The sequence below is a fragment of the Pyricularia pennisetigena genome (assembly GCF_004337985.1).
Source record: "Pyricularia pennisetigena strain Br36 chromosome 4 map unlocalized Pyricularia_pennisetigena_Br36_Scf_6, whole genome shotgun sequence".
Lineage (NCBI taxonomy): Eukaryota > Fungi > Ascomycota > Sordariomycetes > Magnaporthales > Pyriculariaceae > Pyricularia > Pyricularia pennisetigena.
The window spans coordinates 2,792,797-2,819,661 of NW_021940918.1; the positions used below are offsets into that span (position 1 = coordinate 2,792,797).

A 26,865-nucleotide genomic window follows, 5' to 3' on the forward strand; every position below is an offset into this window, starting at 1 on the left:
TTTTTTTTTTTTCTGCTGCGCGGCGCGCCCCCCTTTACTATGCTGCACGCTACTGCTTGGTTATTAGAGCACAGCAGCTTGCAGAATTTCGTCTAACCAATGTCAATGAGCGGTGGCTTTTTTTTTTTTCTGTCTGTCTTGATTGATCATGCAGCACTCCCGTTATTTGCTCCCGCTGCCCGCTCCGTCGGAGAATTCATGCATGTCCGTGTTCCTGCATCATTTAGGAGGGTAAAATGATACCAGCGTTGAAATTTGTCTGTATTCACCATTCGCCAACATAGAGTACAAAAAGTTGTTGTGAATGAACCAGCTCCAAACAGTCCAAAATTATTACATCGAGTGCTGCTTGTTTTCTTTTTATTCTCTTCCCGCCTTCTTTTGTCCTTTTTATTTTTTATTTTTCATTTTTTAACATTTTCTTATTTTCTGCTGTTATGGGCTAAATGCACCTAAGGCATCAGACCCACGTCCAGAGTTTCAAGAACTGTTCCTTAGTCGGCCTTGTATATAGCAAGGCAAATCCGGGAGGCCCCTGAAATTTTGTTGCGCCACTGCTCTAGCTCGACGTCCGTTCTGTCTCATTGCGCCCGTATTTTGCCAAGCTCTCTCTCACATCAGATACAGTACCGTGTGGGCTGGTCCCCCGTTATCGAGGTAAACTTGCTAAAATGTACATGACGTTTCGTTTTCGGGGTTGCGCCCAAAGTTGGCTTGAGCGTCGAATCATTCTACGTCTACTGCTAGATCTAGTTCCAGTCTAGGGCAGATTATATCATGTCCAGAGGCGGATGGTTGCAAGCCGCGTCTCTACTCAGCTTACATTTTAGTTTCGCATCAAAGGCCTAGTATCGAGCAAGAATGACTGTGTTCATTACATTCGGATCAAAGGTGTCTAGACGTATCTATATCAAAGCTGGTCTATCGTGAATCATATCATACCCAGCATCGGCCGAGCTTTTGGTCCTCCCTTTCCAACCACGCCCAGTAAGTAATCCATGCTCAGAAGACATCCGATTTTTGGCTGTCGGGATTAAGTATTAAATTTTAAAAGCAATCCGCGGAAGCGCGGAGATTAGGAACAGTGCACGACGCCATCGGCGTGTGTGTGGCACTCCTGAATAGAAGGCGCAGAGTCAGTCATGTGCTCTTTCATGGGGAAACGTAGTAGTATTTTCACTCGGTCGAAAGAAGAGCAGGGGTTTTTTTTTTCTTTTTTTTTTTTTTTTTTTTCAAAAACTTACAGCCGGGGCAGCCCTAGTCTGTGTGGGCAGGGAAGTAGTGGTCGTCGACGGAGCCACATGGCCACCATCACTGCTGGCCGAGGGAGACTTGCCGGCACATCCCTCTCCAGGCAGCACAATGTCGTAAGCATAGACGTCGAGCGCAAAGTACTGCAGCGTGTGCGAGTTGCGGACGGCCTTGGCAGGGTCCGACTTGGCAAGCGCCAGGCACTCCGAGTGCGAGTCGGCATAGTGCTCGAGGACGCCCTCGCCGACGGGCTCCAGATGGAAGATGCGGTGCATCAGGTCGCCGGCCCAGAAGGTGTTGAGCTTTCCGGTAGCCACGGTGTAGCCGAAGCCGCAGAGGCCCTCGAGGGACTTGCGGGTCGTGTACGAGAGGGGACATATGACGGTCTCGGAAGTTGCGTTCTCGCCTCGCCAGTGGCCGCCCCAGCCTGGTCAGCTACAAGTCAGTATCACGCCAAGGGACAAATATGTACAGGGAGTAAAGATGCCGTACCTTCTTGGTGGCAGTTGCCATCAATATCATCGCAGCGGAACCACATTCCGGCCTTGTCACCGCTGACGAGCTTGTGGTACCAGCCAATCGGCTCGGCCGTGGAGGCGTTGCCAAAGTACTTGGAGTAAAGGCTAGATGTCTTGCCGAAGCGGAGGATGTGGTCACGAGCCTGGCGGGCCAGGGTGACCGTCTCATCCAATGCGCGAGCCAGTTGCAGACGCTCGGTGCCGTTGCAAGAGGAGTGGATGGGATACGAGTCTACGGCACCCTCACGCCAGTTCCAGGTCGGTGCTGGAGTTGCCGCGGTATTCGAGGCCTGGACGGTAACGGTATGAACCCGATCCAATTCACCACCTCCAGCTGGGAGGGCCACGGCTGTAACTGCCAGAGATGCAGCGAGTATGATGCTGAACGTCTTCATCTTGTCGGAAAAGTGCTGCCGCTGCAAATTTTGGTTGCTCTGGTCTCCAGAAGTTGGGTTTAAAGAGACCGGGCGAGAGGCGGCGCGACGTAATGATTTCAACGTTCGCTAGACTGTTCTGAAGCCCGAGATGGATGCGTGCACAAACAAACAACGCCTAATCAAAAACCACAGGCATTGACATTTATATATATTTTAATGCCTCCCAAGCCAGCGAAAAACTCTTCGACAGTGTCATGTTCTGTTAATCCCTCACCTTCCATTCCGGGAACAGAATCATGGCAACCGACTGGGACGTTGCCCGGCAGGAGGGCCATCAGGGTGTCTTGCCAAGGTATCCCCAGCGGTGAGATGGAGAAACTGACAAACGCCCAAGGATCTGGGCTTGGAAGTTTTTTGGCCTTTTTTTTTTTTTTTTTTTTAGATTTCCAGAGAGCCAACGGCGCATCCGAGTGAAAAAATGCAAGCTTCAACAGCTGCGAACATGGTCGCTCCCCGCTTCGAGGTGCAGACATTTTCTTGGCGCCAGCCATCAAGGTTCGCATTTCATGTCTTGGCATTCCGCCTCATGGGCTCGTGGCTACCAAATGGCCCACGGTGACGGGAAACGAGGAGAGGCAAAAATTAAAAAGAAAAAAGTTCAAGTTTACCATATTACAATCACCTGGATGATCTTTTCTTTTCCCGTTGGTCGGTGTGGACCGGGGCGAAGATCGCGCGCTCATGTCGGGACCGCCAAACGGGTAGACCGACAGACGGCTTTGCCCTTGATCGCATATATGAGCGAGCTAGCTAGGTAGTAAGCAATCAATTGCAACCGAACACTTCCCCTGATCGCTTGGGAAATGGCCATGTATTTGCTGCAGTACCATGGACACGGTCGGTTGCCTGCTGCCCGGATGAACAGCCGATGCAAGACGATCACCGCAAATCTCCGAATGCGGAATGAGTTTCCATCCGTTCCAATATGGCTCAGGCTTCTCGCACCGCAAAGCAGTCATATTCCAGTTAAGGGCAAGACCCCTACGAGCAAAGCCGTGGGTATGCAGACGCACCCCGCCTCCTCGGATCTATGAACGCCAATGTGCGGGGGCTCAACTGCACTCGGTCTCTTTTGTTCCGATGCTGTATTACTCAACTCGACGGGCCGTGATATAGCCAACCAAAATGATGGCCAGTTAATCAATATTGTTATTGATCAGATTGCCCATCACAGCGATGTTGTTATCCTGTCAGTTGTACCATCGTAAGAAGTGACTCCCGAAAGCTCAGCCGATCCTTGAACCATTCGGCGATGTGATATGCCGAGAATATTAGTACCTACTCGCGCTGGTTCAAGTGAAACCGAAGTAACAATGACCTGTCAGCTTGGATAATGTCATCCCGAGGCAAGTATTGTCGACTTTTCAAGGATATTAAAGCCGAGAATCCAAGGTAAACAAACGAATGTTGGATGCACATCCCTGCGCGTGCAGATCTGCCTTTACGTTCGTGAGACCATGTTTGGTGGCCATTGTTGATGCAACTGAGACCACCAAGCAATGTGATTGGGTCTTTTGTCATGTGCCTTGCAGTTCGGCTGGAACGCTGCGTTCGCTCTCCCACAAGAATGGATCGACGCCTGTTGTCGGTGCAGTCACAGCAACGTCTACCATAGGGTTGGATGCCGCCAAGCCCGATCCTGGGAATAAAATGTCGTAAATCTTGAGCCATGCGTGGGTCTGGCCTTGTCGGGGTATCGCTTGTTGCCTGCGAACTTTTTCTTCCTGTTCCCAACTCATGCCAACGCGGTACTGTCTTTCCCGTAGCGGGCAGGCTGTTTCCTGTCTTTGGTGCTGCTCAAGACTTGGACTGTCGATGAAGATTTCGTTACAGCGAAAACAGATATACCTCGGATTGGTATGATACTGGCTTAGGTGGAGCCTGGAATCGTTAGCTTCTCACACATGTTCAATTCGGTCTTTATGGCTTACTTCAAATCATGGATCCTTGGGAAACCCAATCGACAGGCGGTGCTGTTGATAAATCTCCACTGATCATTTCTGTAATACGGGCACGAGAACAATGGCTGACCATTCATCTCGGCGTGTCGATCTATACCCATCGGCAGCATTTTAGACTCAAGCTCTCCGCTTGCATCATCCTGCTTCTCCTCTGGCGCGGGCTCAACAATCGGTTCAAGCTGTAGTTCTGTCCCAACCTCTCCCTGATCTGGTATGGGGTCTGCATTAGCGTCGGCTTCGATTTGAACCTCGTCGGATTCAGCAGGTGGTTCGATCGGCGGCTGGGTTTGTTTGAACCTGCGCGCTCGATTTGCTCGCGTGAGCTTTGTGCTGATCCAGGCCCTGCTGACTTTGACATTGTAGTTATCGTCCAAAAACTTTTGGAGATCACTTAGCCCCAGGCTGTCGTCCTTGTCGAGCAGTTCGAGAAGCTTCTACGGAACAGTCAGCATTGAATTGCGCTACTGGGCCTTTCAAAAGTCCTCTTTGAACCAATTCAGGTGTATTTTTTTTGGCCAGATAACAGTCAAATTTAGCAAGTGCTCATACGTACTTCCAGATGGAACTGCTTGAATTTGGGTTCTGGTGTTTTCCGGGTAACCTTTCCAACGCTCTCGAATCGTTTTTTGTGTTTCATCACCGTCTTTGAGCCGATCTTGAAAGCCTTGGCAATATCGATAACACTGATATGTGGTGACAAAAACATGCGTTCCATGGCTTGGAGCTCGGGAGTTGTGAGTTTGCGCTCTGCCGGAGACTTGCGCTTGGGTTTCGTGACGGAGCCGGAACTGGTGGTTTTGGTATCGGCGGCGGTAGCAGGCTGTGCTGGGTCCGGATCAGGAAGCGAGCCCGACTCAGCGGTGCGGAAGGTGGCCTCGGCTGTAGGATCACCATGCCGGCGGGCCCGGCGAAGATCGGCCCTGTATCTGTAAACATCGGCGATTTCGAAGCCAGCGTCTGGGAACTTGTTGTTCATGTGGTCGAAGATGGTTTTGGAGGGCACGGTGGGATTGACAGCAAGGCGGGTAAACTCGGCAGCATGTTCTTTGGTAGTGAACAAGTCCCTGGACCGGGTGGCTCGCCTCCGGACTTTGAACTGCTGGTACGGAGCGTGTCCAGTGTGTAAGTTGTTGTACATGCGGATGCTCCAGAGCCCTTTGGCCGACTTTTTGGTCTGCAACACGACCTGCCAAGTGCAAAGCGCTGTCCTGGCGGTGGTTGTATGACGATGACCTGTCTCTGGGACATCGCGGCGCTGCAGACGGTGGCGGCAGCCAAGGACCTCCTTGAAGAGCTCCCCTTTTTCGCGACGTCCTAACCGATGTGAGATCGATATGTTGTTCGGCTGCCCAGGCGTCAATGCCCTCACGCACAGCTTGATGTGACGAGTAGATGGTGGTTGTGAGCTCGGCCGGCAGATCGCATTGCCAGGGCTGGCCGTTCCATTCATCGTCGGATGGGGACTGGTCTTCGTCAGGCTCGGCCTGGGTGGGGACTGCTTCGACAGGCTCCCCGTTGACAGCTGCGAAAGCTTCTTTCGCCCACGTCGAGACGGGCGCCATCATGCATGAGACTGAGAATCAGTCGCCCCCTGCAGACGTCATTCGAGGTCTGAAGCCTCTTACAAGGTATGGTGTTTTGGGAGCGGGGGATAGGTATTAAAGATGGCAGCACGTACCTTGCTTGTCTGGAGGCACGTTGAGTGGAGAAGCGTGGGAATGCCAAGGACGAACAAGGTTCGGAGATTTATTAGTCAGCATACTGGTACCACATGGCCACCAATTCCCCAATTCCTTGGCTCCTTCTTCTCGTTCAGTAATAGAGCTGCTGGGAGACTTCGGCAAACCATGACCTCTATGGCGGGCGCATCTTTCAAAAATTACAGTATTATCACTGCCAAAGGCGTCCAGCCAACTCGCCCTCATCTTTGGGCACAAACGAGCAAACTACATTGTTCATCCAGCGGGGCATTCTATGCATGTAGAATCATGTCTCTTTGTTATTATCTTCTCTGTGTTTCTTCCTTCTTCCGTAACTCCGGAGGTAATAGTCCGAACAAGGGATGAAATAACAGGACGAGATCCCGGGGCCAACGGCCGCGCAGATTCTGCGCCGGTTTTCTTTGTTATAAAATTAGTTTAATTTGACGACAAGCTTTATATATATTAGCCAAGTTCATTTTTCTGTTTGTCGCCCAATATCCACGGGTCAAAATCAATTGTCATACTCAATTTGGGATTCGCGATCAATCACAAGACAGAGCCATAGAAACTGGCACGCGATTCACATTTCAAGAAAAAAAAATAGTGATTTGAGACATGCTATATATCCCGAATATTTATACTGTGGAAAGGTTACATAAGGAAAACTGATTCTCATAAAAGACAACAACAAACGGACAGTATGCCACTGCGATCAAGTCAGTCTAACTCGTCTCTGTTACTCTGCCCAGAACCATCCCTGAACGAGGATCAAGACGGCGCCGGCAAGTTGCTCCAAGAAGAACACGTGCTTGTCATGTGCCTCCTTCTGCGTTGCATACTTGTGGCTGGCGTATTCCATGTCCCCGTGGCTGATCCGATTGATCGTCAGCTGGCGGGCGGCAAAGGCTTGTATCGCCCGATTGAGGACTGTGTGATGGAAGAAGAGGAAGATATCGGGCGGCACACCGACCTGGTTCCACTTACTCCTGATTAGGATGGCCAGCTTAGCTATGCCGCGCGTGTTTGTGAATCTCCATTCGTTTTCACCTTTGGGTTCAAGATGTCCATGGCCAACTTCTAGCCGGACTCCTTCGCCCGCAAGCCAGTCGAGGAAGTCTTTGGTGGCCACCTTCTCGGTGGACCTCAGACTTTTGTTTGACAGTCTTGTTAGCTCCAAATTGTGGCACTGTACAGTAGGTCCCAAGATTTGGTGGTGATAGAACCAGTTCGAGTTGTCAGCGTAAGAGACCATGCTCATGTTTGGCGCGTTCGGTGCTACTCGAGTGTATGTATCTTCAGAGCGGCTCGCAGAGTTCTTTGTGGGTGTAGTGATTTCTGAGGCCCGTCCATGCTCCTCTCGTGGTTGTCGGTGTATTTATAGTCCTCCTAAGATCCCTGGATAAATCCATAACGGCTGCAGATGGCTTTGTCTTAATTCAAGTCCTGAAAGATCCGGTGATATAAGACAACTACTCGTATCGTACAACGAATCTTCACAATTGACAATGGCACTTGAACCTGGGACAAGGTCGTTGTTCGGCTTATAGAATAAAGGAAGCCGAATATGCATCTTGATTGGCTCAAGTATCATGAGACTTACTTAGCAAGGATCAGGGGCATCCGGGATTGCTGTTGGCACCCGTAGCTTGTAACGCTAAACGCGCTCTTTGCTCAATCAAAGATCGACCTGAGGTAGTATGCAGTATCGGAACAAAAAGACCTTTAAGAATTTAAAAATAGCGAGTGACTGTAACATTGCGAATATAGGGGGTAAAGAACCACAAATGACGAACCGATTTCAAGACTCTGCATACATCTCCCTGCTGAAGACAAGAAACCCTGACAGCCCAAGCGGCGGCGTCAGTAAGCAGCACTCTCACCGTTGCTAGGACCATATGTAGAGTAGTCCCACCCATTGTTTTCAAACCCTTCACCAATATCATCCATCAAGCTATGAAATCCTTCAAAGAACTGCCCCCCAGAGGCGAAATGCCCAAAATCAATGTTCGATAGCTGATTCCCCAGGGGCGGTGCTGCCGCTGAAATGGAATGGGGGGTACGATCCGCGGCCATACCGTAGCTTTCTGCGGTGCTATGGGTGTTTGTGTTGCTATCACGGCACGCTCTTGGTAATGGGGACTTGCTGTCCCCGTCTCGATGATGCTGATTGTTGAGGGAATTCTGATGACAATACTCTTCCAGGAGTTTTCTAAAGAGCGATGGTACCTTGTTGACAAGCCTGTCTTTTAGTTCAGCTTCCAAGCCTCCCATCATTAGGTCAACCTCATTCTCTAGAACCTCGCGGTAAAGAGGGGGGAATTCCTTGTCCAGAAATTCCCCTAGGTTTTCGAGCTCGGTAAGTTCACCGTCGCAGTCTATATCAATAAATTGCGTGTGTTAAAGATATCCAGGACTTTGGGAAAGTCAAGAAAGGCACTTGAAGGAATAGGGTGGGAAAATCAGATTTCTGATCGTAACTGATTTCTGGCTTACAAGGGCTTTTAGGCAAAGGCTCTCCAGGAAAGATCTTGCCATATATGTCCTCCCATCTTTGGTGCTCTGATAAAGATGGTTTCTTGGCTTTAAGATCTTGAACTTGTGCCCTTGATAGACGGGTGTCCTTCTTTGAAGTTTTCTTCACACATGCGTTGTCCAATCTTTGATGGTTCTCGAGCTCTTGATCTGAGCCCAAGTCTTCGAGGCATCTGTTGCACTGATACTCCGGCTTTGTATGATTCCTGTAGAGATGCTCCCTAGATCATGACAGTCAGCAGATATATTTATAGACTCTTGGACTCTCTGGTTTCTCTCCATTTTCCAATCTGGGATGACTTACTTGAGTCTGGCCGTAGTGGCGAAGCCACCCATCCGACACGTCCTGTAATTCTTAAAGGCTTGTGGACTGTTCTTGTAGTAGGGACATGCGAACCTTCGCTGTTGGGCATCTTCCTTGTCTTGTCTGGCCCTTTTGTTGTTGCGTCTTCCGCCGTTCCCTTTGTTGTCCTCATCATCGGTTGGATTCATCTCACCACCTTCACCGCTGGAATGTCTCTGCTGTCTCTTGCGGCTGGCTGTTGACTTATTGTTACTGTTTGTTCCACCCTGTCCAGCCGATTGCGAATTTTCCGAACAACTTCCACCTTGATGCTCGCCATCGCTACAGGATTCGATACCAAAATTTGTCTCGATCCAAGGTCTGAAGTAAGCGAAAAAATGTATCATCAGCTTGTCGACAAGCTCCTTCTTCTTCTGCTTCCAAACCCTTTCAGGATAAGTGGAGGCTACAGAGGTGACGGAGCTTGCGATAGAAATACGCGTGGATCGACTGCTGGTCGAGCAGTCAGACCCATGATCGCTGATGTTATCAAGCTCCCCATGCTGACCCTTTGATTCTGATGCTGCCTTTGCAAGAGTTTGAAATGCGCCGCGCGATTCGCGTGAGTTTGTTATGCTCCTTTCAAAGTGTCAGTGCTTACTGTAACTTGATCAAGGACGTTGTGTCGTCGGCACACATGCTCGACACATCTTCCGATGTGAATCAGCCCGAAAAGCCAATCGACTTACCGTTGGGATGGAGAGCTAATTATTTTGCTGGAGTCCACATTCGGACCGCCTCTGTCTGAGCTGAGAGACGTAAGGGGTGAGTTCTGAGTCTTTGAGTCTGTTAACCTCTGATCGGTATATTCTTTGCCAAAATAACGGCCTTCTCACATTGACAGTGGACCTGGCCTGCGACTCCGACGGCGATGAACCGTCTCGTCGGCGCTGCCGGCCAGTTGATTGCGCGAAGTATGATTTTAGCTTGTCCTCGGAGCCCTTGACCATGCTTTGGTCGTCACCACCAAGCTGGCGGGAACAGGCGGAGGAGAAGTAAAATGTCGGGGTTATTCGAGAGGCTGTGCAGATGGCAGAGCCTGAGCCACCAAAGATATCGAGAGAAGAAATGTGGGAAGTAGCTCGATAATAAGAGTTTTTTGGACCCCTCAAGTCTAATGGTTTAACAACGAGGAGAGGTGAAGTTCTCATCGCTTTTGAGCTTGAAGCGTCTAGCCGCAAGTCCGTGTTGTAGAATTGAATGTCATCATGCGGCTGGCGGGAAGAATGATAGTTTCTCTGATTTTCGAGGGTCTTTTAGAGAAGTGACATGAGTGTGATGAGCTAAGGGGGAGACCCGAACAAAAGACCGCTTGGCAGTGAGAAGCACTAGATTGTATCTTCAAACCGACGTGATGTTTGCGAGTGGGCTTCGTTGACACTGTGACCAGAGCTTGAGAGAGCAGAGGGATATCGAGGCTATGAAAAGTAGGAAGTAGTCGCTTAAATAGAGACGCATGCTCATTAGTTGACAGCCTGACTTGCTCAGAGTCACGTATCTGGTCTCAAGCGGAGTAGCCAGCAAGCCAGCTAGCCGCGCTTCAACGCCTGCAGAGCCGCAATGGATGGGAATCCAATCCTTTGCGCATTTGCGCAATCCAGGTTATGCTGGATCTCGACAGCAACTGCAGATATTAGCAGGCAATACAACGTGCAGATTACCCAATGGGAGATGCAGAGACACAGGTTGCCTTTTCGCAGTTGAGCAATGGAAACCAACATCATCTGCTAGCTTCATGCCATCTGCAGGATATGGCTTGCATCAGCCCCACGTTCTTGATGCACGACGAGACAACCTGCACGTCACCAATTCCTGCGCGATATTCAAGCATCCAATAGGAACAGTAAAGGCTCTGCAAGGATGCGGGCAAGCCGGTCACTGGATAAAAGGGCGGAAGAGTAGAGACGCTGGTCCGTTGTCTGTGTTTAGACGATGTCCTCTTTGCAAGGATGACCTGGAAGATCCTGTTAGTCATGAGCTTGAATATTTTGAGGCAAGTTGGAGTAGAGTCTTTGAACATTACCAAGATGATTGAGACCTTTGATATATGACAGAATATCATACAAGAAAGGCATCGACTAGCCGTCGAAATCGAGTTTCTGGAACTTCCTGGGCCTCGGAGAAAACGCGTCGGTATTGTCAAGCAGTGTGAGTGTCCCCGCAACAGTTGTGACCTCGGTCAGCACCCTTAGTGACCTTGGCGACCAAAGAGAGCTGCGGCTGAACGTCCGCGTGGCAAGCTATGAGTGGAAGAAGATGTAAGCTGTCCGGTACTTGGTTGTTAGGATGGATGATAGAGGTTTGCTTTTCTTATCCAAAGCATCTTTTTTTTGGGCTTATTCCGAAGAACCAATTTCGTATTTTGATCAAAACCGGGAAACCCCTTCCCCATCAACCACCTGCCTTCCTGTTTGGTCTGCCACCGCCCACGGTACGCACCGGTACTCGTCCTGGAGACTGTGTCTGGAAGCTCACTTGAATTCCCCGGACAATTTCATGAACCCCCATCCATCATTGGGCACATGGAGCTTCCTGGGGAGATGACAAATATTATTTGGTATCCGTGATCCTTGATTTTCTCACTCATGTGGAAATTCTATACCAAAATGTCAAGTTTTCATCCCTACACCCTCGCTCCTTTGATATGTGATCATAGATATTTTGCTCAACAAACTACTCTATGATCTCGCTCGTTGCCGTATGCCTGTGCTTATTATACTCATCAATTCAATAAGGCAACGGGCTCATGTCCAGCCCCTCGACAAAAAACTTGAACGAGTCGTTTCTCGAGTAGCTTCCTGCAGCATCCAGGTCCAGCCTCCCTCTGATACAGTCCTCAAAGTCGACATCAGCGTAGATAATGTCCTGGTGGTTCTCCCACTGAGGCCCGGCGAGGACAGCGCCCATGGGTCCCGTGATGCACGACCCGCCGCGCGAGACGAACGGCTGCTCCGCGGTCGAGGCTTCACCCTCGCTCACATCGCTACCCTTGGATGGTACACACATGTTGGAGCTCACGACGTAGCACCGCCCCTCGCACCCGATCGTGCGCATCAGGGACAGCCACGTGTCGCGGCCGTCGGCCGTCGGGGCGAGGTAGAGATTGATGTTTTGCTGGTAGAGCGCCTGCCTGAGCATGGGCATGTAACTCTCCCAGCAGATAGCGGCTGCCAGGTTGAGGCGGACGCCGCGAATTGTCGTTGTGACTGCTCGGAGTGTGGCCGGAGACCCCTGGGCCCATACAAGGCGTTCGCTGCCGGTCTGTTTAATCTCAGTCTTCGCGTGCCTGAGAAAAAAAAAGAGACAAGGCCATAACTTGAAATGAAATGGAATATAACTCACGGGCATGACCTTTCTTCGTTTTCCAATAATACCCAAGCCGGGGCAAACGTAGACAACGGCGCAGTAGAGACTGCCTCCGGCCCTCTCAATCAGCCCGACAACAACAAAGACGCCGGTCCTCCGAGCGATGTCTTCGAGCTTCTCCCTCGTGCCGTCGCCACGGGTCCTGGCCTCGCCCTCCCCGTCGAGTTCTCGCCTCACCCACTTGCCTCCGGCACCGGCACCGCCCTCGCCGATGACGTCGCCGAGATCGACAGCACCGCGAAAGTACTGGCGGAATTCCTCACGGCCCTCATCCGAGCGGCTTCCAATAACACTTCCGAACGATGTGCCACGTGGGTAGCCGCCGAGGAATGCCTCTGGGAGGAGCAGGAGATCAACGTTTTGGTCAGCGGCAAGGGTCGCCAGTCGGTCAACCACCAGGAGCGTCTCGGCTGTTGTGGCCGCCGGCGAGGGCGACGCAGTGCCGAGGCGCAGGGTCTTTGTCTCTGATTTGGTTGACATGTTTTTGCTGTTGTGTGCTAAGATGAGAACGATTTCGGATGACTGGTACAAGAGAGGAGCATGGGACGAACAGCTGCAGGAGTAGACGCGGGGATTTTATAGGCTGCCAAGCACCCACATCGTCAAATCCCGAACCGGGCAATTTTCGACAAGTAATATTACCTGCCAAATTTGCGAGTCCATAACTGAATTCAGCTGTCTGAGCATCCATTTCATTGACATACTATATATATACATAAAGACATACAGATGCCGATGTCTATCGGTCGGGGTTTGTCGGTGTTTGTTTGCGGAGCTGGTGCTGTATATTGAAGGGCAACCAGCCAAACGGTCAAGTCTTCTTGTAACGGGAAGGAGTCATAACCACATCGATCAGATCTTTTGTACCCTCAAATGTCGTTCCACCTCCATTATTGCCGCCATGCTCGATGCCACCGCCAGAGCCGCGACCGGGGCCATAATAACACCATTGTTACCGTTCCATACGCCCAATGGTGTTGACGATGCGCGCAAGAAATGTGGCTGCTCGGCTGTCCGCGTATACATAGGAACATTGCTTTGTTGATGTCACCCCAAAAACACATGTCCAAGAGCGACAGAGAATGGGTCACACTAGGGCGCAAACGTAAGGTAGGTATTTATAGGTATCTCAGCTAAACCTCTTTTTCCTAGGCAAATCGCCGCACCTTATTTTGTCCTGAACTGGGAATTCTTTTTACAAAACTTGGAAATGAGAAAAGAAGTGTTCACAAACTCCAAGCTAAACTTTTGTTGGACCCCTTTTTCTTTCTTTCTTTCTTTTTTTTTTTTTTTTTTTAAATTTTCTTTTATCCAGCGCTCAGACGCTAAGATTGATTATATTTGACACTGAACCTGAAAAATCAGAAACTTCGATTTCATTGGTTGCTCGCCACATGTTCTGATACGCCGTTTCCAGACGGCGGCTGCGATGGCAAGGTCTGGCTGAGTGGCGGCAGCAAGCTCTTTGCAGTATGCCTAGCCTGCTGCGTAAGAACGGCATCCATAAGAACGAGTGCGGCCATGGCCTCGACTATGGGCACAGCACGAGGCACAACGCAGGGATCATGCCTTCCCTTAGCAGCCAAAATTCCCTCCGAGTCACCATCGTAGGTCGCAGTCTTTTGTTCCTGACCAATTGTTGCCGGAGGCTTGAAGGCCACGCTAAAGTAAATGGGTGCGCCGTTGCTGATACCACCCTGGATTCCACCGGAGAAGTTGGTCTTGGTAGTCAGCTTGGGTCGGCTCTGGCCAAAGTGCTGCGCGCCATTTTGCGCCGAGGGGGTCGCCTCTTCAGCCTTGATGAACGGGTCATTGTGTATTGAGCCTGGGATTTGGCAACCTGCAAAACCAGATCCAATCTCGAAGCCCTTTGTGGCAGGAATGCTGAGCATAGCATGCGCCAGCTTGGCCTCCAACTTGTCGAAGCAAGGCTCACCCAGGCCGGATGGCGCGTTGCGGATGACGCAGTGAACGGTACCACCGATGCTGTCGTTGCGGTCCTTGAAGCCCGCAATGTAATCTCTCATCTTTGCGGATGCTTCCGCATCCGGGCATCGTACGGGGAGGTGCGAATCCACCTGCTTCCTGTCGATGGTCTGCAGGAGGCTTAGGAAATCGGGGTTCGTGCATGGGGTGGGGTGTTCAACGGATGGCGGGAAGAGGAACTGGGTGCCAACGGAGCTGACAAAGGCCACAATCTCAACACCATATGCCAGCTTCAGGTACTTCTCAGCAATGGCACCGGCTGCGACTCGGCCAATGGTCTCGCGGGCGCTGCTCCTGCCGCCGCCACTGCTCGCCTTGACGCCGTACTTCTCGAGGTATGTCCAATCGGCGTGGCTGGGTCGTGGGAACCTGTCCATGGTAGAGTTGCCGTAGTCCTTTGGCCTCTGGTCCTTGTTCATGACGCGCATGCCGATAGGGGTGCCCAAGGTGACGCCGAACTCGGTGCCCGACTGGATCTCGACCTTGTCCTCCTCATTGCGGGGTGTCGTGATGTCGGACTGTCCAGGCCGCCTCCTATCCATGTGTGGCTGGATATCAGCCTCGGTCAATTGCATGCCTGGCGGGCATCCATCGACAATGCATCCCACAGAACGGCAGTGCGACTCGCCGTAGGTGGTTACGCGGAACGTTGTGCCAAAGGTCGACATGGCGATGCTGTAAGTGGGCACCGTCAGTGTCTGCTGAAAAGATGCTGGTGCAGCAAAACAAAGCGAGAATAGAGTTCAGGGGCAACTCACTATATTTGCCGCTATCAGTCCGAGAGTAGCTTCCTTAGGAATTCACAAGCAGACAGAAGAGGAGCAGACTTTGCTGGAAAACAGTGAACACCTGAAGGCATTGGGAGTCATCGAGTTCATGACCCCACGTCGAAATTCATTGCGATGATCGGCGCTGGTGGGGCGGTTGGTGGTTGGTGGGTGTGATGCCAACCAGACAGGGATTCGATACGCTAAGCCTATTTTAGAGTCCCTGCAGCTTTCATCTCATCTATGCAAGCCATGGTCTCCAACATTGAATTCTTTTTGACAAGGCTTACACGTGATCACCTCTCTTGCATCACTGGGCTACCAATGTGTTTCGTTATATCCATAACCTAAGGGACCAAGTAAGTACCTTAGTCGAGAAGTCAACATTGATCCGTCACGCCGCCCACCGAACGACGTCTTCTCACCTTCCTACCCAGGCACCTAGGTCAATTCAATGATCAGAGCAGTCGCCTAAAATCCAGACTCTCTGAAAACCATACTGGAAGGTTTATAAAGACAGGGGAGGGGGTTTGAGGGCAACACCTCTGCCATGGCTACTGTCGCGAGTGGGCTCCGGTCCCTCGGCCGACGGGGCTTGCTCATGAGGAATACCTTGCGCAGGCTGCAGGGTAATGACCTGACCAGACACGCCATGAACGAAGAAAACAAGCTGCAGATCTACGTCTCGACGGAGAGGGACCCCTACCTAAACCTCGCCGCCGAGCAGCACCTCCTCGAGGTCTCCCACCCGGCCTCGACCGTGCTGTTCATGTACATCAATAGCCCCAGTGTCATTATAGGCCGCAGCCAGAACCCCTGGCTTGAGGTCGATCTCGGCCGTCTGCGCTCGGGCCTGCCGGGACTCCCTCCAAATCAAGACCAGAAGGTCCCAGTCAACCTGGTGCGTCGACGGTCCGGCGGCGGCACTGTGTTCCACGACTGGGGAAACGTGAACTGGAGCGTCATCTTCCCGACGGCCGAGTTCGACCGCGACCGGCACGCCGAAATGGTGGTGCGCGCCCTGCGGGACCGGATCGGCGTGCCCGCGGTCCGGGTCAACGACCGCCACGACATCGTCATGGACCTGTTGCCGAAGCCCTTCAGCGAGGCCAAAAAGACCTTCAAGGTCTCGGGGTCCGCCTACCGCGTCACCCGCCTGCGCTCGCTGCACCACGGCACCTGCCTCATCAACTCGCCCTACGTCAACCAGATCGGTCCCCTGTTGCGTCCTCCCATGGCAGGCTCGTATCTCAAGACCCGCGGCGCTGGCAGCGTGCGCTCGCCCGTTCGCAACGTCAGCGGCGACGGCACGCCGCTCGACCGTGGCGCGTTCAGCGAATCCTTCTTTGAGGCCATGGTTGTTGATGAGTTCAAAGAAACGTACAAACATCTGTGTGGGCCCGATAATGGCCTTGTGTACGCCATTAATCGCTCTGTGCGGAGCATTCCAGATGTTGACAAGGGGTACGACGAACTCTCGGTAAGTGGTGCTCTGACTGGCTTTGTGGCGGCCCATGTGAAAACTGACAATCAAACTTTCTAGTCGGAGGCGTGGATATACAATCAAACTCCGCAGTTCACATTCTCAACTCACCCTACTGAAACGGATGTAAGGAAAAGGCCGCCACCGCCGGCAGGCGTGTTGCCAACCGTGAGTACCATCATTCTCCTGCCGCTTCACCACTTTTCCAAGCTAAATTCCAGAGGATACAGTTCCAAGCACACATGACGGTACGTTATGGCAAGATAACAGAGTGCAGTTTCAGAGGGCTTGTCTATGATCGTGAAGACACGGCCGTCAATGAAGGGCTTCTAGGAAGAGAAGTACACAGCATCACGGATTGGAGGCAGACATTAGCTGAGCTGTCGCCGGCTCAGCTACCGAACAGCGCCACAGGCGATTGGCTGAACAAGGTTTTTGGTAACACGCCAGAACAGAAGAAGAGTAGTTAATGGTGGCAAATGAACAGAGGCGCGTGCATGGAGAAAGGGACTAATTTTGTATGACACTGTAATATCACCATGTAATAGAAATATAGACTAGATAGAGACAGCAAATCCTCAGATCATTGGTCGTCTGCGTATCTTTTGACTGAACAAATCGATGGTACAAGACGTATTATGAACATAGGTGAAGGGATTCTGTCTCGGAGTGGAGTTTAATCTATGCTTCTTCGTTTGGTGCACTCATCACTCCTCTGCCAAACCAATCTGCAACCGTGCCGAATCGGTCCTCACTGTGCTCCAGTGCATCTTTGAACAGATCGTGCTTCCCTGCATTCTCAGCCTGCGCTTGCATCATCGCTCTGATAGTGTCATTGTCTTTAGCACATATCGGACATTCGCCTGTCGAGTCCTCCTCTCGCTCACCAAACGCGTCTGTGCTAACGCCCCGCTTCAGACACCTCTGGTGGAATGAGTGCTTGCAGAGGAAATGCACCGCTGGCAGCTCCAGTGGTAGTGCGCACCCATTACATCTCGTTGCCTGAAATACGGCCGGCTTAGAACTTAGGTCCGCCATTTCTGCTTTGCGTTGCGCCGTCTCCTTCTTGAAGTTTGCGGCCCGCCGACGATCGGCCGCGATCCCTTTCCTTTCACGTTCAATCGTTTCGCGGAGATATGGCTTGAGCATTCCAACTGTGGCCACATCGCCCTTGGATAGCGTCTGCACAACTTGTAGTGGTGCCATCAGCTTGTCTTTATCGATGCGTTGTAAAACAGCCGTGAGCTCTTCTGTGCCTGCCTCATCCAATACTCGCGGGTCTGAAGTCAGGTACGCTAGCGCCGCTGGGTAAAGTTGGGGTTCTTCAGGGCCGTACTTCCGCAGAGCCCGGATAGCACCGCGGGTGTCCTTAGCCAAAGTGTACGATCGGAATATGTCAAATAGCAGCCCGGATTGCTCCTTGACCAGTGTAGTTCCGTCGCGAAAGTCTGATAGATGCGAGAGTAGCAACACGCTCGAGTTATCGATCATGGGTGTCTTTGACTTGTCTATACCGTCCACTGAGATCAGGGCCTTGGCTTTGGCCTCCCACTCGCCACGGCTGTCCTCGTTCTTTTGCTCTGCAGCTATGTGCAAATACATCTCGAACAGTGTGGTGTAAACATCCGTCTTTTCTTCATCACTGAGACTCTTCTCCTTCAGACACGCCTCAAGAAATATGATGAACTCATCAGCATGATCGATAAAGGAAGAAAAAGCTGTGCGAGGTGCCGGACGATTGTATTCGAACTTGACCTGAGGAGTCAAGTCCTTGATACCAGTCACATCGCTGGCCGGCGACTTTGTGCCGGCCGCACCATTCGGTGTCGCTGTAGCAGAAGTACTGCTCATATACGGTAGGGGGATGAGATGTGTGAGGTTTTGCACAGCAGTCACTGCTCCTGCAGCAAGCCCACCAGCTCCAGAGGGGGCAGCAGCTTCCTGGACTTGAACAGCGTCGACTCTTGGCTGGTAACTGCCCGTGTAGTAGTCAATGAATAGTTGCGTGGCCTCTTTCGGACAATGCTCGATCAGCACCCTAGCATATTTCATCAGGCAGCGATAAGCCTATGAGAGTAGGAATGTCAGCTTTGATAAGAGTCTCGTTTAGTCCCTGAATACAAATGCAACGACTTGACTTACAATTTCAGGGGTATGATGCCAAATAAAGTCGAGAGCATCGTCGTACTTTTTCGAATCCTCAATCAGAATCTCGACAACGAGATCCGTCTCGCCATGTTTCTGAGCGAGATATGCCGCCTGCTCGTAATATCCGCCCTGTCTGCACATGGATATAGCAGTGTCAAGATCGAACCTGAGATCTCCCGGAGACTTGATAAATGCCTCCAGCTTGTCCACATCTTTGAGCTTGGCATAGCAGTTGAGCAGAAGTGTCGTGTGATCTGCAGTAGCTTTACGGTTCTCGTGCAATTGCTCGAGATAGCTAATAAGATTATGTATCCTTTGGGTGTCGAGGAACTAAATCAGATGTTAGGGACAAGTTTTGCGGCTTTTATACATCGATTGAAAAACAATATACCTTGCGAATGACCCTCGACGGTTCTGTGCTGTCGATTGCTTTGATATACTGGGTCATGGCACCGTCGTAATCGCCCTTTTGGTACAAATGATCACCAAACTTGCGAAATATGAGGTTCTGTTCTCGCGCATCCATGTCTGACTTTTGCGCCAGTTCAATTGCGAGAAGATAGAGATTGCGTTGATAGAGCATTTCTAGTCTCTGTTGTAGCGGCTTCTCATGGTACCGCGATATCTATGGACAGAAGTTAATAAAGGCAGGCCGTGCCTGGGAATTCCCATGAATCCAGGAGAACTAACCTTGCCGTCTGAAGTGAGCATATACATGTCGCCCCAGACCTGGAACAGAGCCTGCACGGAGGATATCACAGACTGCGTGTGGGCCACAATCTTCAAATCGGTCTCCAAGAACGAAAACGTCGATGCGTTGAAGATGGTATCAGCCGGTGACGCTCCAAACCTTCTCCTCATTGAGTCTGGCTGCCCGCTGCCTGAAGAAGCAGAGTTTGCAGGCGGCGAAACAAGGGCCAAGTAGTCCCCATACGTCGAGATCAGGCTCTTGGGGCACTCGTATGCCCTTGGAGCTCCCCTGCCCTCTAGCGTATAGTAGTATATGGCGTCGTCTCTCGCCACGACGATGTCGCCGGTTTTGGTGTCGACGGTCATGCACCCAACTCCACAGCCAGAATCCTCAACCGTTTTGGGCGGATGCCCCTGGCCCTTGCCGAAGATGACAATTTTCAAGATGCGCGCTGTCGTTGCTATGAACAGTGTAGTGACTTTGCCCCCACTTTCGCCATCCTCGGTTCGCATCTCGATTCCCGTGATAGGCTCCTCAGAGTCGTGTATAATGCGCTGCCTTGTCCCTTTGTCGTAGATGAGGTCGCCCCGAATGACGGTAACGGAACCGTTCGCGAATCCGACAGCAACCTGACTAAGGTCGTCGGTGGCCGTAAATGCAGAGATCTAGTGACGTGAGCACTGGTCAGCCTCAACTTGCACCATCGGTCACGACATAACAACCCTACCGGGAACTGCTTCTTTGCATTGTTGATCTGCACCGTGCTCAGGCAGGTCGGCAGACCCGTCTTCTTGACCGGCCTGTCGAGCGCCCAAACCTTCAGCACCGGCTCGTTGCTCAGGTCCTCGGCGATTGTAACCAGCAAGCTTGTCCCCTCAACCTGGCGCATATGCGTGATTCGCTGCCTCGCCGGCCCAACATCGTCATCGTCACCATACGCCCGGAAGCTTCTCACGATCTTCCAGCTGGGGCCGACGATGCGCACATGGCCGTCGTTGCTGCCAAGGAAGAGGCTGTCGGAGCCAGAACAGACGCTTGAAATCTCGTTGCTCTCGAAGAATGCGCGCGTCTCATCGTCACGGAGCTGTACTTGTTGGACGTCGAAGAAGTCAAATGACTTCCACTGTGTTTTGAGGCCAGGGTTATCAGCATTGCGTGATCGCGGCGGTGAATTTCAAATTTTCAGAAGGAATCCTTACAGATAGAGCCATTGTCACATTTCCCCAGATATCCCGGGCTTATGCCTGAAGCAAATATGTCGGGCGTGTTCCTGTGACGCCCGCAGTTGAATGTCCAGTGGATGCGCCGAGGCCTGGAGATGGCGGAACTGTTGCCTGCACTGTGCTACGCAGTGACGTTGCGAGCTTCTGCCACAGCAGGGGTAGGTAGTGTTCCTTATTTGTGGCTGTGCCTACCAAGGGCCAAGAGGAGCGACAGTAACCCTAACCCATACCATAACATCACCCATCTCTGCAACGTCCAGGTATATCGGACAGTCAGGTACCCCAGTTACCGAGGTACCCAAACTGTCTTTCATATTTTACTGGCTTGAGGGGAGAGAAGACCATTTAAAAAAAAAAAAAAAAAAAGTTACAACGCCATTCGCCTTGGTGCCAAAACTTCAATCAGCTATCTAAGCTCGGTCCTCTTCCCTTGTACCTGACATTTGAACAGATATAATAAAAGCTGAATCGTCATACATGTCTATTTATATTATTGTCGAAAAAAAAAAAGACATCAAATCATCTCCATTGCACTTATCTTAGAATGGGACTTTACCAGATATCAGAGTTGTCGCAACCAGGCAGATCATTACCAAGCTCCAGTAGAGGAACCATTGATGGACGTCCATGGGCACATTGGAAAGGAAATACACACTTTGCAAGGCGATCAAGTAGGTGACGGCAGTCCTCAGTCAAAAGGGGATCACCAAACATTATGGCACCTGTGACGCTCTCAGTTTGTTAGCATGCAATGTAAAAACCTCAGCCTCGTTACATAGGGACCTCGGTCTCCTGGTTAGGGCAAGGGTAATGCCAACTCACTCCTGCATGCTCTCGAATTGATAAGTTCCAGGATTCCGGGCGGGCACCCATGAAACCAGGCAACCCATCTGTTTTCTGCCTCGTCGGAACCATCAAGCAGGCTAGCTTTCCCCGCTGTGGACAAGGCTGCTCGAGATATCGTCTCATCTTCCTCTAATCTCCAAACCTCCTTTCTCAAAAGCTCAACCAGCAAATTGGGTTCTGAGCAACATCTCTCCAGGATAGATGGAGGTAGTCTTTTAATGCAGACTCGCTTCGGACGATTTGGCCCGTCATCGGCACCCTTTCTGCCTGCCTCTGTTATCGCCATAGCTGGCTGAGTGACGGGTATCATTTCGTACCAGATACCCCATCGTCGAAAATGGGGAATAAATCGCTCTAATAAATCACACTCCTGACAGGTCAAATCAACAACGACTGGGGTCGAGAGCATTTCCGTTACGGGACTCGGCGTTGCATTGCCACTGGAATCGTCAACCAGTTCGAAGTAACTGGCCATCAAAGCCTCCACACGGCATCTCTCGTCTGCAGCATGCTGATCTATAATAACCAACGCCAAGCCCGGTAGAGCTCCTTTTACTTTTTCTTTATGCGTAAAGGCAGTTTGTCCATCTGGGCAGGCAGCATGCCGAAAGATCGGCAGCTTGGCGAGAATAAACTTTTGGTCAACCTGCGACACCACTTCACAATGCTGCAGGCTTGACTTGGAAAAGCGCCCTTCCAGTACTAAAGACTCTCTGTCTCCTTGGCGTCCGAGGCTTAACGAGCATCCACTTTGCTTGAACGTTACATCTCCATACCCAGCGTTAGTGTCAGCCAGGCGAGGTATCGCAGCGTTGGTTGTCTCAAAAACGGGGTTTTCCCACATTGTGAGAAGATTTTTGAGCCAAGGGCTTGCTTCCTTCGGCTTTGTTTCCTTAGTCTTCATCGCAGGCGTATTCCCAGGGCAGTTTATGCGTGGCCGCTCATTTGCCGATTGCCTAATAAACCCAGTTCTTGCGTCTACGAGAGACGTGACTTTAGTTGCTGGGTTCTCCCTGCGAAAGTAATCTTTGGGTACTGGACCGTCACTTTTTAACATCTGCCATTGCGCCTCGCTCGGAGTAATTTCTGGGCTGGCACGGTGCTTATTGAGCGCCATGTGGCTGGGTGACCCATTATCAAACTCCCTGTGGTGCATCGCGATGTCCTCAGTTCCAGTAACAGGCCCTTGAATTGTCGGACTCCGTGTATCAGCAACTTTTGGTGGGCGAGTAGTTACGACATGTTTTGGCATTGCGCTCGTTGGTGAATAAGCCAAACTGTCGGTAGAACCAGGGGTTTGCGAGTGCAAATCGGAGATCAGACTTCTCGAAAGTGAGATGCCAGGGGTTTTCGTCTTCTCGGACACTCCTACATGTGCACTCCCAGGGCGATTGTTCGATGAAGATGGAGTCGTTTGGCTCTGCGAGCGCTCTGTCAGTCGCTGGCGTTTGACTGGAGACGTGCGAGATGTTCTACCAGAAAGGTTGACCTTATGTGGACAAAAGTTGTGTTTTTTGAGAAAGGCATAGAACATTGCTTTAAGGAGATCCAGAATTTTAGGTAAGGCGTCATGACCACTGTCCAGGACTGCATCTTTGGAGGCTGTTGTAGGATTCGGAATACATCCCTGCAGTGATATCCTGAGATAGAAAACCGGCCATCGGTCGATTCCTTTTCTGGCTCTGTTGCTCTCGTTCGGAACCACAGCCTCAATTTTTTCAGCCGATGTTGGTTTGTGAAGGTCCAAATCTTCAATAAATCCAAACCGAGAGTTGGCAAAGACTTTGTTGATCTCGTCAAAGAGCACATTCGACTTGAGCTCATCAGAGATGGGCTCCATGTCAAGTGTAACGAATTGCATCTTTTTGGAAGGCGCAGGAGCAAGCGAAATACATCCATTTATAGTAATGCCCGAGGAAGAGGCACTGAGCGGCACCCATCCAGCAGCGTCAGGGTTGTCCCATAGTGAAGCCCTGGAGAGTATGCGAGATGTTCTGGATACCAAGCTGCTACTATCGGATTTCAAAGTTAAGACTCGAGTCGATCGCAGGTCGCGTAGCGTGACAACAGTGATGCCTGAGAAGCCAAGAAGCAGCGAAACTACCATCCGGACCAGCTGACCCCAGTCGCGGCCGGAGCCTGTCCGGGCCGCCTCGAGCGCTCGCTGCTTTACCCGGACAGGCATCGACCCAAACAGGTCCCGAACAGTGACTCTGGTGCCATGGGGGAAGACCAGGATCCTCTGCTCTGGAAGAGCAGGTATGTGGCGTGAAATAAACTCCGAATTGTGAATAACGAGGGTGGCGTGGGAGTTCTGTCTCTGATGGTGGGAAGTCACTGAAAGCAGAGACAGAGATGCGACGGAGAATAAAAAAGCGCCAGTCCGTCCATAAACATTATCCTGGGGAGGATATTTGGATGTAACTGCTCAGGAACATCAATATCAAGCCCACTCACTAGAGCGTTTGAAACTGACTGGGGGGTGAACAACACATACAGTGAAGCTTCCCCAGTCCTCCAGTATCCCGGAACTCGGTTTCGGGGATTCCGAAGCCATTGTCCTCGACTATACAATTCCCCAGCCGATAGTCAACTGATAGGTTGACCTTGGTTGCATTGGCATCAAGAGAATTGCGGAGGAGTCCCAGTGCCACGCCGTTCAAGGACGTTATGACCGAAGATGATTTCACTTGAGCAACCACCTCGGGCGGCAGAGGTTTGATGGACATGGTCGATTAGATGGTGACATCGCTTTGGGGCACAATGTCCAGTTCTGTTAGTAAGAGATCATGGGCGAGCTCAGTGAAGGACGGCAAGTTCAAAGTGCGCTGTCAAATCTTTGTTTGTTGTACCAAAAGCAAGTTAAAAAGTAACGACGTAAAGGAAGTAATTTCATCCAAGCTGGGTTGACTGGACAAAGCTCGATGTTAATTGTATCCGGAAGATTCGAGTTGATGCTATTGAGTACTGCAGCCTACCGCGGTTAGGTCAAAGACTAAAACCAGACTGACTGATTTGTTCCGACGTGTTCGCTGCGTGTGTTTCCAACTCAACCATCAACGCGTTGTGACAGTGTGGACCCCTCCCTATGTCATCATGTCGCATGGCGTCACGTGCTGTACTAGAATGGCAGAAGGCAGCCAATTAACGGTCGCACGACGTCCTAGTGATCGGCAAGAGGGCCTCGCCAAGCGCACCCAACCGAAGCAAGGACCCCGATTCAGTTGACAAAGCTCCGCCTTCGTGGTCAGCCCCAGACGCTTACGATGTCATCCCGGCATTGGCATTGATTGAATCGATTCGGTCAGGGAAGCATAATGCTGCCCGACCAAATCGGCAGCCATCAATAACCTCTTCAAAGCGATAAGCAACCTACCTGTTCAAGGCATATTCGTACATACCTAATTTGCCTTGCCTACAACCTGACGGACGGTACCTTATTCATGCTCCCAAACACGGCGCTTGCTCTACCAACGCACCCACCCACCTTTCCTGCCACCGTACTACGACCATTTTAACTAGAGCAGATTAAGGTACCGGCTTGGTGTCTTGGTCGATGCTTCTGCGCCAAGTCCACCTCACCCTCGTATCCCAGTCGGTGCACGCCCTCATTTGTCATTTCCGAGTCGTCCGCCTTGCGTCGTCGCTAGGCTTAGCTACAGATTGCTCCGCCATTGCAATCGTCACTTCCTCGACGTCGCCTTTACATTTATAGTCCAAAAGAGCTCGGCTCGCTGTTAGTCTCCACTATCACCATCCGCGTGCCCGATCACTCCCACCAGCGACAAACCGATATTGCCGGCAGCGAGGCCTCGAGAAATACACGCAGCTGCTCTGCCTGCCGCGCTGCTGTCGACGACGAAGACGAGTTTCCTTCTGCTGCATGTTGGCAAAGGCTCGCGGCCTACAGGTTATAATGGCAGTGACGGAACCAGGATCTCAAGGTAGGACTCATTTTGAGATTAAGTCAGATTCGAGACAACAGCATACGCGATGCCTGTAGACCGGAGGATTGTAGACCGGAGGATGCGCTAAACCCACGGTGTCATAAATCACTTTGTCTCCGCTTGGTCGTTGAGATGCAGTTTAGTCCTTAGCGGGTGCTACCGCCTATACATACGAGTCTTTCAATATTGGTACTAATCCTCTTTTTCCAGATCAAACTGATCCCAAAAGCCGACGCAGGCCCTTTTCAACATGGGTCAAGAAGCTCAAGAATTTCAAAGGCGGCTACTCGAACGAAAGTAGTACTTCAGGCTCCGGAAAACGCGAAAAGACATTGGCCAAGAAGCGCCCCTTGAAGAAAAACAATCCGTATCCAGAGTCAGGCAGGATAGGGGGTGGTACACAAGCACAGCATCGGGCAAGCACCCGCTCGGTGTCTTCAGGTCCCAGTGGTGTTACGAGCTCGACCTCACTGGCCAGGACGCTATCAATATCATCGACGACCGACGGCCATGGCCGGGCTCCCACAGCGGGTGGCAGGTCCGTAGCGCCGACTGTGTCGACAACAGACCATGATATAGCACACTCGATTGCTGCACCATCCCATGGCGCCTCGTCGGTGGCGGGTACCAGCCGCACTGCCAACGGTGGGGTCGATTCTCGACGTGGAGGCGACAGCACATTTTCTTCACCAGCGCCATCGGTGCGCTCACTAACGACAACACTTACCACTATTCAATCTATCCCTATGGGTATGGGAAACCATAACGCACACAGCCAAAATTCACATCCGACCCATCATCATTCTATTCAGTTCAACCAGCCGTTCCCAAATACGCCCGCATCTGCAATCCCCGCTCACTTGAATCCCCCGTCGGCAACTGGAGGCGGTCAGGCAGGTCACCCAACGACATATAACACTGCCACGGCGAACGGGCTGCTCACGGACAACGCCTCAATTTTGACCCTTGCCTCTTCATCTAAGCGTCGGCGTCGCCGCTCCCTAGACACTGATGCGAGCGTACGCGCTTTGGCCCCTTCATCCCTGTTCGGAGGTTCCCGCGAGTCACTTCCGCTGTCAGTTCTGTCCGCAACGATAGATAGCGGTACTGGCCCGTCTGCCTCGACTGTTCCCCCGGTCCCATCCACGCCTGGCGCAGCATCACGCAGCGTGGCCGAACGGGCCAGCATATACAGCATCACTGGCATTGGGGGCACTGACAGGAACAGCTTGTACGCTGGGAAAACCCAAACGCAACAAGCGCAGTCACTTCCGCCCCAGGACAAGTCTGGTGGAAGTGCTGTTGGTGCGGACGCTGCAAGTGTCCGAAGCGGACGTCTGGGACACGGTCGAGCCGAGAGCGTCAACGGCAGTCTTGGCGTGACAAGTCCATTGACTAGTCCCCGCGAGGACTCGGGCGAGGAGGAGGAGAAGGCCGAATCAAGCAAAGCAGATGTGGGTGACAAGCCGGCCTCTTGAAATTGGCGTTTCTGGCCAGCAATCCGCTTTCTCTCCTTGATGTAACAGCTTTCATACTCGAGAGCATGTCGAGCGCTCTCCTCTAGTGGCCAACCACACTGCTGCGTTGGCCGTCGGCTTTCTTTCTTCTCTCTTCTGCGACGAAGTTAGGACTTTGTTTGCTTTGTTTCGTTTTATTAGAAATT

The 26,865-nt window shown here is 51.5% G+C and overlaps 9 protein-coding genes across 9 annotated transcripts; 2 read left to right on the plus strand and 7 right to left on the minus strand.

Annotated features, from left to right (window-relative positions):
• Positions 1-1,075: 1,075 nt before the first annotated feature.
• Positions 1,076-2,164, minus strand: PpBr36_06418 (uncharacterized protein; the record flags this gene model as incomplete). Its single annotated transcript, XM_029893563.1, has 3 exons — positions 1,076-1,117; positions 1,245-1,678; positions 1,744-2,164. 3 exons carry the CDS (start codon positions 2,162-2,164, stop codon positions 1,076-1,078), a joined length of 897 nt encoding a protein of 298 aa, XP_029746528.1.
• A 1,559-nt stretch (positions 2,165-3,723) lies between these two features.
• On the minus strand, positions 3,724-5,729 carry PpBr36_06419 (uncharacterized protein; the record flags this gene model as incomplete). Its single annotated transcript, XM_029893564.1, has 4 exons — positions 3,724-4,100; positions 4,238-4,601; positions 4,721-5,353; positions 5,541-5,729. 4 exons carry the CDS (start codon positions 5,727-5,729, stop codon positions 3,724-3,726), a joined length of 1,563 nt encoding a protein of 520 aa, XP_029746527.1.
• An 877-nt stretch (positions 5,730-6,606) lies between these two features.
• Positions 6,607-9,896, minus strand: PpBr36_06420 (uncharacterized protein; the record flags this gene model as incomplete). The annotated part of the gene is made up of 6 exons (XM_029893565.1): positions 6,607-7,018; positions 7,783-8,245; positions 8,364-8,623; positions 8,707-9,324; positions 9,435-9,541; positions 9,582-9,896. 6 exons carry the CDS (start codon positions 9,894-9,896, stop codon positions 6,607-6,609), a joined length of 2,175 nt encoding a protein of 724 aa, XP_029746258.1.
• A 1,576-nt stretch (positions 9,897-11,472) lies between these two features.
• PpBr36_06421 (uncharacterized protein) lies at positions 11,473-12,591 on the minus strand (the record flags this gene model as incomplete). The annotated part of the gene is made up of 2 exons (XM_029893566.1): positions 11,473-12,006; positions 12,088-12,591. The coding sequence occupies 2 exons, from the start codon at positions 12,589-12,591 to the stop codon at positions 11,473-11,475; spliced, it is 1,038 nt and encodes a 345-aa protein (XP_029745427.1).
• Positions 12,592-13,487: 896 nt separating this feature from the next.
• Positions 13,488-14,765, minus strand: PpBr36_06422 (uncharacterized protein; the record flags this gene model as incomplete). The annotated part of the gene is made up of 1 exon (XM_029893567.1): positions 13,488-14,765. One exon carries the CDS (start codon positions 14,763-14,765, stop codon positions 13,488-13,490), a length of 1,278 nt encoding a protein of 425 aa, XP_029745425.1.
• A 649-nt stretch (positions 14,766-15,414) lies between these two features.
• On the plus strand, positions 15,415-16,817 carry PpBr36_06423 (uncharacterized protein; the record flags this gene model as incomplete). Its single annotated transcript, XM_029893568.1, has 3 exons — positions 15,415-16,344; positions 16,408-16,515; positions 16,578-16,817. 3 exons carry the CDS (start codon positions 15,415-15,417, stop codon positions 16,815-16,817), a joined length of 1,278 nt encoding a protein of 425 aa, XP_029745426.1.
• A 211-nt stretch (positions 16,818-17,028) lies between these two features.
• On the minus strand, positions 17,029-20,397 carry PpBr36_06424 (uncharacterized protein; the record flags this gene model as incomplete). The annotated part of the gene is made up of 6 exons (XM_029893569.1): positions 17,029-18,414; positions 18,490-18,825; positions 18,887-19,120; positions 19,186-19,851; positions 19,914-20,309; positions 20,386-20,397. 6 exons carry the CDS (start codon positions 20,395-20,397, stop codon positions 17,029-17,031), a joined length of 3,030 nt encoding a protein of 1,009 aa, XP_029745423.1.
• A 564-nt stretch (positions 20,398-20,961) lies between these two features.
• Positions 20,962-23,984, minus strand: PpBr36_06425 (uncharacterized protein; the record flags this gene model as incomplete). The annotated part of the gene is made up of 3 exons (XM_029893570.1): positions 20,962-21,131; positions 21,232-23,592; positions 23,753-23,984. 3 exons carry the CDS (start codon positions 23,982-23,984, stop codon positions 20,962-20,964), a joined length of 2,763 nt encoding a protein of 920 aa, XP_029745424.1.
• A 1,154-nt stretch (positions 23,985-25,138) lies between these two features.
• PpBr36_06426 (uncharacterized protein) lies at positions 25,139-26,680 on the plus strand (the record flags this gene model as incomplete). Its single annotated transcript, XM_029893571.1, has 2 exons — positions 25,139-25,199; positions 25,413-26,680. The coding sequence occupies 2 exons, from the start codon at positions 25,139-25,141 to the stop codon at positions 26,678-26,680; spliced, it is 1,329 nt and encodes a 442-aa protein (XP_029745421.1).
• Positions 26,681-26,865: the final 185 nt, after the last annotated feature.